Source organism: Rana temporaria, chromosome 11 (genome assembly GCF_905171775.1).
Source record: "Rana temporaria chromosome 11, aRanTem1.1, whole genome shotgun sequence".
In the NCBI taxonomy this organism is placed as follows: Eukaryota; Metazoa; Chordata; class Amphibia; order Anura; family Ranidae; genus Rana; species Rana temporaria.
In genome coordinates, this window is record NC_053499.1 from 26,629,532 (window position 1) to 26,646,551 (window position 17,020).

The 17,020-nt window shown below is 48.9% G+C and overlaps 1 protein-coding gene across 1 annotated transcript in view; it reads left to right on the top strand.

The window, feature by feature from the left end:
* Positions 1-17,020, top strand: part of LOC120917161 (low choriolytic enzyme-like) — a 51,322-nt gene that overhangs the window by 16,218 nt on the left and 18,084 nt on the right. Inside the window, exons 6-8 of the mRNA XM_040328249.1 lie at positions 11,288-11,466; positions 14,363-14,444; positions 14,536-14,663. Of these exons, the coding sequence (XP_040184183.1) occupies positions 11,288-11,466; positions 14,363-14,444; positions 14,536-14,663 (389 nt within the window). The remainder of the gene's footprint in view (positions 1-11,287; positions 11,467-14,362; positions 14,445-14,535; positions 14,664-17,020) is intronic.

Here is a 17,020-nt window from a genome sequence, read left to right on the forward strand (position 1 = left end):
TGCCCAGGCAGTGGGCGTGTTGTATTATAATGAGCTTTGACCCCACGTAATTGACGCTCCTAACAAACGGCGCATGCGCCGTCTGTGAACGTATTCCAGTGCGCATGCTCGAAATCACGTCGCAAATAGTCAATGCTTTCGACGTGAACGTAACTTATGCACAGCCCTATTCGCGTACGACTTACGCAAACGATGTAAACGACGGAAAATTCTACGCTGTCCCGACATCCATACTTAACATTGGCTACGCCTCACATAGCAGGGGTAACTTTACGCCGAAAAAAGCCTTACTTAAACAACGTAAATCAATGCGCCGGGCGGACGTACGTTTCTGAATCGGCGTATCTAGCTCATTTGCATATTCTACGCGTTAATCTATGGAAGCGCCCCTTGCGGCCAGCGTAAATATGCACCCTAAAATACGACGGCACTCGTATCTAGGCCAAATCTATGCGTAACTGATTCTATGAATCAGGCGCATAGATACGACTGCGCTCATTCGGACATACGACGGCGTATCTGAAGATACGCCGTCGTATGTCCTTTATGAATCTAGCCCAAAGTATTCAAAATGTAACTTGTAAGGAGAAAATATATTTCCCTGCTGACTCTAGAGCTCCACCTGCTTCCTCCACATGGTAAATATGAAACCTTATATGCAAGATGTTTATTTGGTTGAAATTAAAACATGTTTGAAACATTTAACCTGAGCATATATAAAGATAGTACATAAAACACTATAGACATTCCCTATAATGATGGGGGAAGAGTTCTGGGACAGTTAAAGGACAAAAATTTAAAAACCTATTGCAGGACAATTTTATGGTGCAGTTTATTGAGGCCCCAACTAGGAATGATGCTCTGTTGGACCTGATAATTTCAAACCATGCAGAGCTTATTACTAATGTTCAGATAAAGGAACACCTGGGTAGCAGTGATCATAACATGATTTCATTTAATGTTAACTATAAGCAGGAAATGCATACAGGAAATATTAAAACACTAAATTTTAAGAGAGCAAATTTTCCAAGGATGAGGGCTGCTCTCCAGGACTTGGACTGGGAGGGACTATTGGCACAGATGAACACAGAACAGAAATGGGAATTCTTCAAAAAGACTGTGTGGAACCCATGGGCAATAAGTTTAAAAGGCTAAAAATAAAACCTATGTGGCTCACGGGCAAAGTTAAAAAAGCTATAAACAATAAGAAAGTAGCCTTTAAAAAATATAAAAATGAAGGAACACTAGTGTTGTTTAAATGTTACAAAGAATATAACAGGATATGCAAAAAGGAAATCAAGGATGCAAAAATTCAAAATGAACGACAGATTGCAAAAGATAGTAGGACAAACCCCAAAAAATTCTTTAAATATATTAATAGTAGAAAGGTGAAGTCTGAGCATGTAGGCCCCTTACAAAATAATCTAGAGTGGGTGACTGGGGACAAAGAGAAGGCAAATTTATTAAATGCTTTCTTCAGCTCTGTGTATACAATGGAGCATGGGGGAGCTCATGTCCAAAATGGGGGTGGGAGTGACACAGCCCCAAATCCACAATGGCTCAAAAGTGATATGGTCCAGAAATATTTAGACAGAATAAAGGTGGATAAAGCACCTGGACCAGATGGCATACACCCACGGATCCTAGGTGAGTTGAGCTCTGTCATTTCAAAGCCACTGTATCTAATATTTAGGGACTCATTAATGACAGGAATAGTACCACTGGATTGGCGTAGAGCCAATGTGGTGCCTATATTTAAAAAGGGAACAAAGTCTTTACCAAGTAACTATAGACCTGTTAGTCTAACTTCTATAGTTGGGAAGATACTGGAACGTTTAATAAAAGACCACATGGATGAGTTCTTGCAGAAAAAAAACTATTTAAGCAGCAGACAACATGGATTCATGAAAGACAGAAGTTGTCAGACAAACCTGATTTCCTTTTATGAAGAGGTAAGTAAAACCCTGGACAGAGGCGTGGCTGTGGACGTGATATATTTGGATTTTGCAAAAGCGTTCGATACAGTTCCGCACACACGGCTCATGTGTAAGGTAAGGTCTACAGGATTGGATACAGGCATACCCCGGTTTTAAGTACACAATTGGGTTTATTTACTAAAGCTGAAAAGCAAAAAATCAGGCTCACTTCTGCATAAAAACCAATGAGCTTCCAGGTCTTAATTGAACAAGCTGGGGATAGAAGCTCATTGGTTTCTATGCAGAAGTGAGCCTGATTTTGCACTTTCCAGCTTTAGTAAATAAACCCAATTGTGTACTTAAAACCGGGGTATGCCTGTATATCAGTTTGTAAATGGATAGAAAATTGGCTGAAAGACAGAATTCAGAGAGTCGTGGTTAATGATTCTTACTCTGAATGGTCCAATGTTATCAGTGGTGTACCCCAAGGTTCAGTGCTGGGACCCTTACTTTTCAATATATTTATAAATGATATTGGGTCTGGGATAGGGTGACCACATTTTCAAACTGCCATTCAGGGACACACCCCCCCAAAAAAAATATTTTTTCATAGAGTGCTAGGAGAAAGTGATGTCGCTTTAGAACAGCGGTCCCCAACCTTTTTTTGCATGGGGGAATGATTTTGTGGAAGGGGAAGGAATGTAGTCTGTGGGTTGACAGGGAATTCAGTGGCGGGTGATTTGTCGGGTGAATGGCTGATGTCAGCACTTAAATCATCCGACACCATGCTTGATATGGTGTCAAGATGATGAAATCCAATTATTTCTATTACTACATTGTAATATATAAAATAGTTCAACTCACCATAATGCCGAAACAGTGGGAATCCTAAGCTTGTCACTTGCCACCAGATACAGTTTGTCGCTTGCCGCCCGTAACCTTCCACCAGATGCTGTGTGCCACTTGCCACCCAAAGCCAGCCACTAGATGCAGTGTCACTTGCCAGCCAATAGTGAGGATGTATATTGAGGGGTGCAGGGTTCTGTAAAGGGGTGCAGGGTACTATGGGTTGGGGTACAGGGTTCTGTGGAGGGGAGCAGGGTTCTGTGGAGGAGTGCAGGGTACTATGGGCTGGGGGCAGGGTTATGCGGAGGGTACTATAGGTTGGGGTGCAGGGTTCTGTGGAGGGGTGCAGGGTACTATGGGCTGGGGACAGGGTTATGTGGAGGGTACTATGGGTTGGGGTGCAGGGTTCTGTGGAGGGGTGCATGGTTCTGTGAAGGGGTGCAGGGTACTATGGGTTGGGGGCAGGGTTATGTGGAGGGTACTATGGGTTGGGGTGCAGGGTACTATGGGTTGGGGGCAGGGTTCTGTGAAGGGGTGCAGGGTACTATGGGTTGGGGGCAGAGTTCTGTGGAGGGGTGCAGGGTTCTGTGAAGGGGTGCAGGGTACTATGGGTTGGGGGCAGGGTTCTGTGGAGGGCTGCATGGTTCTGTGGAGGGGAGCAGGGTTCTGTGGAGGAGTGCAGGGTACTATGGGCTGGGGGCAGGGTTATGTGGAGGGTACTATAGGTTGGGGTGCAGGGTTCTGTGGAGGGGTGCAGGGTACTATGGGCTGGGGGCAGGGTTATGTGGAGGGTACTATGGGTTGGGGGCAGGGTTCTGTGAAGGGGTGCAGGGTACTATGGGTTAGGGGCAGGGTTCTGTGGAGGGCTGCATGGTTCTGTGAAGGGGTGCAGGGTACTATGGGTTGGGGGCAGGGTTCTGTGGAGGGCTGCATGGTTCTGTGAAGGGGTGCAGGGTACTATGGGTTGGGGGCAGGGTTCTGTGGAGGGGTGCAGGGTTCTGTGAAGGGGTGCAGGGTACTATGGGTTGGGGGCAGGGTTCTGTGGAGGGCTGCATGGTTCTGTGAAGGGGTGCAGGGTACTATGGGTTGGGGGCAGGGTTCTGTGGAGGGCTGCATGGTTCTGTGAAGGGGTGCAGGGTACTATGGGTTGGGGGCAGGGTTCTGTGGAGGGCTGTATGGTTCTGTGAAGGGGTACAGGGTACTATGGGTTGGGGTGCAGGGTTCTGTGGAGGGGTGCAGTGTTCTATAGGTTGGGGTGCAGGGTACTATGGGTTGGGGGCAGAGTTCTGTGGAGGGGTGCAGGGTTCTGTGAAGGGGTGCAGGGTACTATGGGTTGGGGGCAGGGTTCTGTGGAGGGCTGCATGGTTCTGTGGAGGGGAGCAGGGTTCTGTGGAGGAGTGCAGGGTACTATGGGCTGGGGGCAGGGTTATGTGGAGGGTACTATAGGTTGGGGTGCAGGGTTCTGTGGAGGGGTGCAGGGTACTATGGGCTGGGGGCAGGGTTATGTGGAGGGTACTATGGGTTGGGGGCAGGGTTCTGTGAAGGGGTGCAGGGTACTATGGGTTAGGGGCAGGGTTCTGTGGAGGGCTGCATGGTTCTGTGAAGGGGTGCAGGGTACTATGGGTTGGGGGCAGGGTTCTGTGGAGGGCTGCATGGTTCTGTGAAGGGGTGCAGGGTACTATGGGTTGGGGGCAGGGTTCTGTGGAGGGCTGCATGGTTCTGTGAAGGGGTGCAGGGTACTATGGGTTGGGGGCAGGGTTCTGTGGAGGGCTGCATGGTTCTGTGAAGGGGTGCAGGGTACTATGGGTTGGGGGCAGGGTTCTGTGGAGGGCTGCATGGTTCTGTGAAGGGGTGCAGGGTACTATGGGTTGGGGGCAGGGTTCTGTGGAGGGCTGTATGGTTCTGTGAAGGGGTACAGGGTACTATGGGTTGGGGTGCAGGGTTCTGTGGAGGGGTGCAGTGTTCTATAGGTTGGGGTGCAGGGTACTATGGGTTGGGGGCAGGGTTCTGTGGAGGGCTGCATGGTTCTGTGAAGGGGTGCAGGGTACTATGGGTTGGGGGCAGGGTTCTGTGGAGGGCTGTATGGTTCTGTGAAGGGGTACAGGGTACTATGGGTTGGGGGCAGGGTTCTGTGGAGGGCTGTATGGTTCTGTGAAGGGGTGCAGGGTACTATGGGTTGGGGGCAGGGTTCTGTGGAGGGCTGCATGGTTCTGTGGAGGGGAGCAGGGTTCTGTGGAGGAGTGCAGGGTACTATGGGCTGGGGGCAGGGTTATGTGGAGGGTACTATAGGTTGGGGTGCAGGGTTCTGTGGAGGGGTGCAGGGTACTATGGGCTGGGGGCAGGGTTATGTGGAGGGTACTATGGGTTGGGGGCAGGGTTCTGTGAAGGGGTGCAGGGTACTATGGGTTAGGGGCAGGGTTCTGTGGAGGGCTGCATGGTTCTGTGAAGGGGTGCAGGGTACTATGGGTTGGGGGCAGGGTTCTGTGGAGGGCTGCATGGTTCTGTGAAGGGGTGCAGGGTACTATGGGTTGGGGTGCAGGGTTCTGTGGAGGGGTGCAGGGTTCTGTGGAGGGGTGCAGTGTTCTATAGGTTGGGGCGCAGGGTACTATGGGTTGGGGGCAGGGTTCTGTGGAGGGGTGCAGGGTACTATGGGTTGGGGGCAGGGTACTATGGGTTGGGGTGCAGGGTACTATGGGTTGGGGTGCAGGGTACTATGGGTTGGGGGCAGGTTTCTGTGGAGGGGTGCAGTGTTCTATGGGTTGGGGTGCAGGGTACTATGGGTTGGGGTGCAGGGTACTATGGGTTGGGGTGCAGGGTACTATGGGTTGGGGTGCAGGGTACTATGGGTTGGGGTGCAGGGTACTATGGGTTGGGGTGCAGGGTTCTGTGGAGGGGTGCAGGGTTCTGTGGAGGGGTGCAGTGTTCTATGGGTTGGGGGCAGGGTTCTGTGGAGGGCTGTATGGTTCTGTGAAGGGGTGCAGGGTTCTGTGGAGGGGTGCAGGGTTCTGTGGAGGGGTGCAGTGTTCTATAGGTTGGGGTGCAGGGTACTATGGGTTGGGGGCAGGGTACTATGGGTTGGGGTGCAGGGTACTATGGGTTGGGGGCAGGTTTCTGTGGAGGGGTGCAGTGTTCTATGGGTTGGGGTGCAGGGTACTATGGGTTGGGGTGCAGGGTACTGTGGGTTGGGGTGCAGGGTACTATGGGTTGGGGGCAGGTTTCTGTGGAGGGGTGCAGTGTTCTATGGGTTGGGGTGCAGGGTACTATGGGTTGGGGTGCAGGGTACTATGGGTTGGGGGCATGTTTCTGTGGAGGGGTGCAGTGTTCTATGGGTTGGGGTGCAGGGTACTATGGGTTGGGGGCATGGTTCTGTGGAGGGGTGCAGTGTTCTATGGGTTGGGGTGCAGGGTACTATGGGTTGGGGGCAGGGTTCTGTGGAGGGGTGCAGGGTACTATGGGTTGGGGTGCAGGGTACTATGGGTTGGGGGCATGTTTCTGTGGAGGGGTGCAGTGTTCTATGGGTTGGGGTGCAGGGTACTATGGGTTGGGGGCATGGTTCTGTGGAGGGGTGCAGTGTTCTATGGGTTGGGGTGCAGGGTACTATGGGTTGGGGGCAGGGTTCTGTGGAGGGGTGCAGGGTACTATGGGTTGGGGTGCAGGGTACTATGGGTTGGGGTGCAGGGTACTATGGGTTGGGGTGCAGGGTACTATGGGTTGGGGTGCAGGGTACTATGGGTTGGGGTGCAGGGTACTATGGGTTGGGGTGCAGGGTACTATGGGTTGGATGCAGGGTTCTGTGGAGGGGTGCAGTGTTCTATAGGTTGGGGTGCAGGGTACTATGGGTTGGGGGCAGGGTTCTGTGGAGGGGTGCAGGGTACTATGGGTTGGGGTGCAGGGTACTATGGGTTGGGGTGCAGGGTTCTGTGGAGGGGTGCAGGGTTCTGTGGAGGGGTGCAGTGTTCTATAGGTTGGGGCGCAGGGTACTATGGGTTGGGGGCAGGGTTCTGTGGAGGGGTGCAGGGTACTATGGGTTGGGGTGCAGTGTTCTATAGGTTGGGGTGCAGTGTTCTATGGGTTGGGGTGCAGGGTTCTGTGGAGGGGTGCAGGGTACTATGGGTTGGGGTGCAGGGTACTATGGGTTGGGGTGCAGGGTACTATGGGTTGGGGTGCAGGGTACTATGGGTTGGGGTGCAGGGTACTATGGGTTGGGGTGCAGGGTACTATAGGTTGGGGTGCATGGTTCTGTGAAGGGGTGCAGGGTACTATGGGTTGGGGGCAGGGTTCTGTGGAGGGCTGCATGGTTCTGTGAAGGGGTACAGGGTACTATGGGTTGGGGGCAGGGTTCTGTGGAGGGCTGTATGGTTCTGTGAAGGGGTGCAGGGTACTATGGGTTGGGGTGCAGGGTTCTATGGGTTGGGTGCAGGGTTCTGTGGAGGGGTGCAGGGTACTATGGGTTGGGGTGCAGGGTACTATGGGTTGGGTGCAGGGTTCTGTGGAGGGGTGCAGTGTTCTATAGGTTGGGGTGCAGGGTACTATGGGTTGGGGGCAGGGTTCTGTGGAGGGGTGCAGGGTACTATGGGTTGGGGTGCAGGGTACTATGGGTTGGGGGCAGGGTTCTGTAGAGTAGAGGGGTGGTGGCTGGGTGCAGGGTAGATGAGAGGTACAGGAAGGAGAGAGCTCCCACACAGGGTTCAATGGAGGAGCAGAGGGCAGTGTTAGAGGGGATCCTGGAACAGTTGGAAGGACCTGGATCAGAGCTAGGGGGAGGGAGAGAGCACCTAGGAGGGACCTGAGGAATGAGGACTGGCAAGCACAGGAGGGACTCGGAGACACAGACACAGGCAGCGCTCCGCCCCCATTTCTGTCATGAGAGACGAGCAGTGCCAGGACACAGATCACAGTCACAGCTGCACGTCTAGCAGGGAGCCAGCACCGCAATCCCCAACCTACACCTCCATCCACTGAATAACTTACTGCCTGCCTCGCTCCTACAACCAATTACCATCCCTACAGTATTACCTTCCTTCCTATCAGCAGAGCAGAGCAAGGGGGCGGGAGGAGCTGTTGTGAAAAGACTCCTCCAATCCTGCTGACTGTGCAGCTCTCCCGCCCCCTTGCTCTCTGCTGATAGGATGAAATCGTTGGTGGGGCGGGAGAGGAGAGAATCAGGAAGAGAGGCCACACGTAATTATGAACGGCTGCATCGGCCGGCCGGGAGAATGTATTGTCCCGCATTGAGTGTACCCGGGACACGGGACAGAGCTCCACAATAAGGGACTGTCCCGGGCAATCCGGGACACGTGGTCATCCTAGTCTGGGATCAAAAGTAACATTTCTGTCTTTGCAGATGACACCAAGCTATGCAGTGGAATAACGTCCTTGCAGGATGTCTCCAATTTACAAGCTGACCTCAATGCTCTGTCTAATTGGGCGACTGAGTGGCAGATGAGGTTTAATGTTGATAAATGTAAAGTTATGCACTTGGGGGCTAAGAATATGCATGCATCATACATACTAGGGGGAGTACAACTGGGGGGGTCTGTAGTGGAGAAGGATCTGGGGGTTTTAGTTGATCATAAGCTCAATAATGGCATGCAATGCCAAGCTGCGGTTTCCAAAGCGAGCAAAGTCCTTTCTTGTATTAAGAGAGGTATGGACTCCAGAGACAGAGATATAATTTTGCCCCTGTACAAATCATTAGTAAGACCTCATCTGGAATATGCAGTTCAGTTTTGGGCACCAGTTCTCAAAAAGGATATCGGAGAACTGGAGAAAGTGCAGAGAAGAGCAACCAAACTGATAAGAGGCATGGAGGAGCTCAGCTATGAGGAAAGATTAGAAGAACTAAATCTATTCACTCTTGAGAAGAGGAGAATTAGGGGGGATATGATCAACATGTACAAATATATAAGAGGTCCATACAGTGTACTTGGTGTTGAGTTATTCACTTTACGGTCAACACTGAGGACAAGGGGGCACTCTTTACGTCTAGAGGAAAAGAGATTTCACCTCCAAATACGGAAAGGTTTTTTCACAGTAAGAGCTGTGAAAATGTGGAACAGACTCCCTCCAGAGGTGGTTCTGGCCAGCTCAGTAGATTGCTTTAAGAAAGGCCTGGATTCTTTCCTAAATGTACAGAATATAACTGAGTACTAAGATTTGTAGGTATAGTTGATCCAGGGTAAATCCGATTGCCTCTCGGGGGATCAGGAAGGAATTTTTTTCCCCTGCTGTAGCAAATTGGATCATGCTCTGCTGGGGTTTTTTGCCTTCCTCTGGATCAACTGTGGGTATGGAGTTGGGTGTATGGGATTGTATTGTGTTTTTTATTTTGTTTGTTTATTTTTTTGAGGTTGAACTGGATGGACTTGTGTCTTTTTTCAACCTGACTAACTATGTAACTATGTTTAAGGGATCCTAATAGTCTGTATTTTGTTATATGAAGCTCTGATCCCTTAAGATTTTTTCTGTTATTCCGATACTACAAAACGCCAGTGAAAGATTTCAGATAACAATTATGCCCGGTACACACGATCCGATTATCGGACAAAAGATCGTCCGTTTTTTTTGTATGCTAATCTCACGTCAAATCTGATGAGTTTACTAAAGTCACGAAAATTCTCGTACGGCAGAATAAAAAATCGTAAGTGATGTCATGTGTTGTAATGTATTTGTATTGCATTTTCAAACGACAGCTGTACTGATTAAACCAAAATCGTACGATCTGGCATCATACGAAAAAAAAGATTCTGTGCATGTCCGATAGAATAAAATTGGATGAACAGTCCTGATCGGCTCTCGGAAGCTCTGTACTAACGATCTGATTATCGTACAATCGTTTCGAAAGCGGCATTTTTCGTACGATTTTCGGATTGTGTGTACGGGGCTTAAGGCTGCAGACTTTTCCAGGCAATGAGACCGATGAGCTCAGTCTGGGAATAAATCTAGAAAAGCCTTTCTCTGTGATCCGGGTCAGCAGTCAGCTATTCTACCCAAACCCAACACGCTTTATTACACACCAATTCACTTTCATATCAGTAAATTGGATGTAATTGGTGGCAGGTGGAGTTTTTAATCTAAGGCCTCGTACACACGACCGTTTTCCTCGACAGAATCTATCAAGAAACTTGGTGGGAGAGCTTTTTTGCAGAGGAAAACAGTCGTGTGTATGTTTTTCATCGAGGAAACTGTCGAGGAACAAGTTCTCTTTTTCCTCGACGGGAGTCTCAATTTCCTCGTCGTGTTGGTTTTCGACGAGAAACACGTTCGTGTGTATGCTTAGAAACCTGCGCATGCTCAGAATAAAGTATGAGATGGAAGCGCATCTTCGGTAAAAGTAGCGTTTCTAATGGAGATAACACATTTGTCACGCTGTAACAGACTGAAAAGCACAAATCGTCTCTTACCAAACTTCTACTTAACACGCAGTAACATGAGATTAGCAAAAGCAGCCCCAAGGGTTGTGCCAGTGGAATCGAACTTCCCCTGTCGTTGTATGTGTTGTACGTCACCGCGTTTGAGAACGAGGAGATTTGGTCTTGACAGTGTGTACGCAAAGCAAGCTTGTCGAGTTTCTCCACAAGCCTGACAAGGAACTCATCGAGGAAAACGATGTTTCATTTACGGCGAGTTCCTCGGTCGTGTGTACGAGGCCTTATTGTCAATGTTGTGTCATCTTCTCATTTCATTGGTAAAGACAGAACATGTGATCCCACACAGAATCCTCTGATTGAACTTGTATGTACAAGCCGATCATCAGATATTCTTATCATGACCAGACTGGTGTATGACCATATATGTGGGAATACAGGAGCGCGAGCCGCTACCCCCAGATCCAACCTCATCCCAAGACAACATCTCAGCTATGAACCTGTACTGTCCTGTATACTACCCTATATACTGTCCTATATACTGTCCTGTATACTACCCTATATACTGTCCTATATACTGTCCTGTATACTACCCTATATACTGTCCTATATACTGTCCTGTATATTACCCTATATACTGTACTATATACTGTCCTGTATACTACCCTATATACTGTCCTGTATACTACCCTATATACTGTACTATATACTGTCCTGTATACTACCCTATATACTGTCCTGTATACTACCCTATATGCTGTCCTATATTCTTCCCCGTATAATGTCCTATATACTGTCCTATACACTTCGCTATATGCTGTCCTATATATTTTCCTATATATTGTCCTATACACTTCCCTGTATACTGTCCTATATACTACCCTAGATTCTGTCCTATACACTTCCCTATATACTGTCCTATATATTGTCCTATATACTTCCCTATATGCTGTCCCATATACTTCCCTGTATACTGTCTTATATACTGTCCTATATACTTTCCTATATAATACCCTATACACTTCCCTATATACTGTCCTATATACTTCCCTATATACTGTCCTATATATTGTCCTATATACTTCCCTATATGCTGTCCCATATACTTCCCTATATACTGTCTTATATACTGTCCTATATATCTCTGTTCTTTCACAGATGCTGGTCGTATGTTGGACGTGTAGGTGGTGCTCAGGATTTGTCCCTCACGAAACCCAAATGCCTCCACTGGGGTATAATACAACACGAGCTGCTCCACTCCCTGGGCTTCCAACACGAGCAGTGCCGCAGTGACCGCGACAAGTACATCCGCATCAACTGGGGGAACATCAGCCAAGGTACATCCTGAGGAGCCCCCCCCCCCCCACCTCCATGGGTCCTTCTACTCTACACCAAGGCTGTGCTCCTCTCCTCCCTATCCTCCTGTGCCTTTATTTGTTTGTTTTACACTATGGATAATGGAATGGCGACCACACACACTTTTTAGGGTAAGTGTCTGGTCCACTCAAAATGATTAAATCTATAAAATGATTGAATAGCCATAGCTTCCCTTCTGATCGATTAAGATTTGGATTCGATCATCAAAATAGATTGGCTATCACGGAAAATTATCAAGCATTTTTGCAGCGATCAACAGCACTGAGATACTTTATCAGGCTTACTATAGGTCTGGTTCACACCGGGAATCACACAGGAACATGCTGTGTGTTGTTGTCCGATGCACATACAGTTCTGTGAGGCCTCGTACAGACGAGCGGACATGTCCGATGAAAACGGTCCGTGGACCGTTTTCATCGGACATGTCTGCTGGGATCATTTGGTCTGATGGCTGTACACACCATCAGACCAAATTCCCCGCGGACAGAATACGCGGTGACGACGCGGTGACGTGGCGGCGACGATGACGCGGCGACGTGTGCGAACCCGGAAGTTCAATGCTTCCACGCATGCTAAGAAACTTTTGTCCGCTGGAAACCTGTCCGCTAGGCCGGAAAACTGTCCGGTCGGCCCTACACACGGTCGGACATGTCCGCGGAAACTGGTCCGACGGACCAGTTTCAGCGGACATGTTCGGTCGTGTGTACGAGGCCTGAGATGCCATTTCAGATCTTTCATTTTGAATGGGCTGAAATCACACCACACCACATGCACTGCTTTTGGAAAATCACTGCAACCACATCACGTGGTTCTTCTGTATCATGCCATCTGGTGTGGGCAAGCGCACTGCATTTGTGACATGCATTTGAGGTGTCAATAACTTAACCTCCCTGGCGGTAAACCCGAGCGTGACTCGGGGTTGATTTTTTATGCTAGGATCGGTAACCCCGAGTCACGCTCGGGGTGGACGTGCAGAGTGTGCAGCGGCGCGGCTTACCTTCTCGCTGGATCCACAGGCAAGTTACTCACCTTGTCCCTGGATCCAGCGATGCCACCCCACTGTGTGAGAGAGCGGGACCTCCTCGCTCGATTCACAGTCTCCGTGTGCCGCCGATCTCCGTTCCCTGCGACGTTACGACACACGGGAGCAGAGAACGGCGCCAAATTCAAAAAAGTAAACAAACACTTTACATACAGTATACTGTAATCTTATAGATTACAGTACTGTATGTAAAAAATACACACCCCCCTTGTCCCTAGTGGTCTGCCCTGTGTCCTGCATGTTCTTTTATAAAAATAAAAAATGTAATTTCTGCCTAAAAACTGTAGATTGTCCAAAAGTGTCCCTTTATGTCAAAAATGGTTTTAGATCAGCTAGAAAACAGCTATAATAAATTATAATCACTTGCAGAAATGTGCGATAGCGATTTGTGGGGAAATAAAAATAATGACAGCGACAATTCTGCAACTGAGCAAATTTCAGTGATTTTGAGTTGATTACATTATTGAATAATTTTTATTTTTATTATATTATTACTTGCTATAATTATTTATAATTATTTATTATATTATAATTTAAAATTTTGTTTTTAAAAAAATGTCATACCCGGGATGCCTATTAGATTCTTGTTTGGTCAGATTTGAGTTATTCCTAAAAATTACAGGCCTACAGTATAAAACACCAAATTTCCTTGCAAATAATTGTACCGCTTTCAGCATGTTTTTTCAGACAGAATCACACCGCCAGGGAGGTTAAAGCGGAGTTCCACCCAAAAATGGAACTTCCGCTTAATCCCCTCCTCGCCCCCTTACATGCCACATTTGGCATGTAATTTTTTTTGGGGGGGGGGGGTGGGGGCTTCAGGAGGAGTGGGACTTCCTGTCCCACTTCCTACTTCCGCCGAGGGGCTGCTAAGGCGATACGTCAGATCTCCTTTTGGCAGCCCCTCCCTGTAGGCGATCGACTGGGACACGTGACAGGTCCCAGGCGATCGCCTGTCCAATAGGATGGCGCAGTGCCGCTCGCGCATGCGCAGTGGGTGCCCGGCCGTGAAGCCGAAAGCAGTCACAGCCGGGTGCCCACACTTGAAATGAAAAAGCCGGCTAGAGAGGGGGGGAGAGGAGCGGAGCCCCGGCTGGGGCATCGCTGGAACGTGGAGCAGGTGTCTAAAGACAGGTAACTGCACCCACTTCCGGCCACACAGTCTCGGGCAGACTGCGGGCATGACATCACCTCCCATAGCCCCCCCCCCCGGTGTGTTCTGGGAACACTCGGCTCCCAGTACACAGCGGGAGCCAATCAGCGGGGCGTAGCGCGACTCGCGCATGCGTCGTAGGGAATCAGGCAGTGAAGCCAGAGCGCTTCACTTCCTGGTTCCCTCACCAAGGATGGCGGGGGCAGCAGAGTGACGAGCGATCGCTCGTCCTCTGCTGCGGACGCCGCTGGACTCCAGGACAGGTAAGTGTCCTAATAAAAGTCAGCAGCTGCAGTATTTGTAGCTGCTGGCTTTTAATATTTTTTTTTTTTCAGCGCACATCTGCTTTAATCAGGTTGAAAAAAGACACAAGTCCATAAAGTTCAACCATAAAAATAAATAAATAAATAAAAAATATCATGCAATCCCATATACACAATCCTTCACCCACAGTTGATCCAGAGGAAGGCGAAACCCCCAGCAGAGCATGATCCAATTTGCTACAGCAGGGGAAAAAAATCCTTCCTGATCCCCCGAGAGGAAATCGGATATTCCCAGGATCAACTTTACCATTTTTTTTTTTTTTTTTTACCTCTTCAGAATGGCGATGTCCGATTTAATCATTGATATCATTATAACACCGTCTTATAATTTCTTGCAGACAAGGAACGTAACTTCTACAAAATGAGCACCCAGAACCTGGGAATGCCCTACGACTACCTGTCTGTGCTGCACTACGGCAAGTAAGTCCTTCAATCATTTATCAAGTTCTAGGGAACAGGCTCTCCAGAAATCTCAGGTACTCACAACATGTCACTCATTGTTTTCCTGTAGGTTTGCCTTTACCAATGATGCTGGGAAAGCCACCCTAGAACCAGTAGGCGACCCTCGTGCTGCGATTGGCCAGCGGGTTGGGTTGAGTTCTCTGGACGTTGTGAAGATGAACAAACTCTATGGATGCAGTTAAGTTGAAAGAGAATGAAAAGAGTTGTATAAGCGTGAAATACTTAAAGCAGGGGTTGACAAATTTGCTTGGAATCTAGGAGACAGCTAAAAAAGTTAGGAGCCAGAAACCGCGCCCCGTCCCGACGAGCTTGCGCGCAGAAGCGAACGCATACGTGAGCAGCGCCCGCATATGTAAACGGTGTTCAAACCACACATGTGAGGTATCGCCGCGATTGGTAGAGCGAGAGCAATAATTCTAGCCCTAGACCTCCTCTGTAACTCAAAACATGCAACCTGTAGATTTTTTTAAACGTCGCCTATGAAGATTTTAAAGGGTAAAAGTTTGTTGGCATTCCACGAGCGGACGCAATTTTGAAGCGTGACATGTTGGGTATGAATTTACTCAGCGTAACATTATCTTTCATGATATAAAAAAAATGGGGATAACTTTACTGTTGTCTTATTTTTTAATTAAAAAAAGTGTAATTTTTTTCCAAAAAAGTGCGCTTGTAAGACCGCTGCGCAAATACGGCATGACAGAAAGTATTGCAACGATCGCCATTTTATTCTCTAGGGTGTTAGGATAAAAAATATATATAATGTTTGGGGTTCTAATTAGAGGGAAGAAGATGGCAGTGAAAATAGTAAAAAATGACATTAGAATTGCTGTTTAACTTGTAATACCAACTGCCACCACCAGATGGCGCCAGCTTACATATCTGGTGGTAATAACTTGTAATACCAACGGCTCACCACCAGATGGCGCCAGCTCACAAAAAAACATATTATTTTTTTATTTTTTTTGCCCCCCTTCCAAGCCAAGTCGCCAGGACCCTATTTCTAGTCGCCATGGCGACCTGGCGCCCGGGATTTGTCGAGCCCTGACTTAAAGGGTCAGTCCACCCAGAACCAAGACTTCAGTTTTTGGTACAGTAGATGCTGGGGAGGTAAACCTGGCAGCTGAGTATTGAAGGATTCCATTGGTCCAGCTTGGCACGGTGCAAGCAGTGGCGGTGCGTCCATAAAGGGCCCCTCTCTCCTGCACCGCTCTCACCAATAGATAGATTCATGCATTGAATTACAGCAGGGTTTTGTTTTTTTGGAAGCGCCTAATAGGCGTCCTGATTAGAGCCATAGGCTCTAATAGGCTTCCAAATTGGTAAACAGCAATCATAGCAGATGACGGGAGAAGACATGAGGACTCGGAGCATGGAGGACAGTGCCGAGACAGGTAAGTGCCGGGCAGGGGGGCACACTGGCAGCATTTGATGGGGCACAGTAATGGCAATTGATGGGGCACAGTAGCGGCAATTGATGGGGCACACTGGTGGCAATTGATGGGGCACACTGGCGGCAATTGATGGGGCACACTGGCGGCAATTGATGGGGCACACTGGCGGCAATTGATGGGGCACACTGGTGGCAATTGATGGGGCACACTGGCGGCAATTGATGGGGCACACTGGCGGCAATTGATGGGGCACACTGGGAGCATTTGATGGGGCACACTGGCAGCAATTGATGGGGCACACTGGGAGCATTTGATGGGGCACACTGGCGGCAATTGATGGGGCACACTGGGAGCATTTGATGGGGCACACTGGCGGCAATTGATGGGGCACATTGGCGGCAATTGATGGGGCACACTGGCGGCAATTGATGGGGCACACTGGCGGCAATTGATGGGGCACACTGGGAGCATTTGATGGGGCACACTGGGAGCATTTGATGGGGCACACTGGTGGCAATTAATGGGGCACACTGGCGGCAATTGATGGGGCACACTGGGAGCATTTGATGGGGCACACTGGCGGTAATTGATGGGGCACACTGGCGGCAATTGATGGGGCACACTGGCGGCAATTGATGGGCACACTGGCAGCAATTGATGGGCACACTGGCAGCAATTGATGGGTACAGTAGCTGCATTTGATGGCACAGTGGCAGCAATTTATGGGTACAGTGGCTGCGCTTGAGGTTTTGTTTTTTTCAGTTTGTTTGCGCCCCCCAAAAATTTTGAGCATGAGCCGCCACTGGGTGTAAGTATGTATATCTCAGACCTGATGGATCACTGGGGAAACTGACAATCACTGAAATATTTGATGCTACTACAGTGATAGCAGCAATCTTCAAGATCCTTCTGAGGCTCTGTGGGAGCAGATTCCCCTCTGCACACGGAACACCGGGGGGTCACACACTCAGCACCTCCATCATTCATAGAAAATCTCTTATTTTTTAAAATAAATGCAAGGAGTTATCTGATTGGACAAGGTGGAGATCATAATAGCACTGCTCCTCTCCACCTCATCCAATCAGAGAGCACCTTTATATTCATTGAAAAAATAAAGGGCGTTCTATGAATGGTGGCAGTGCC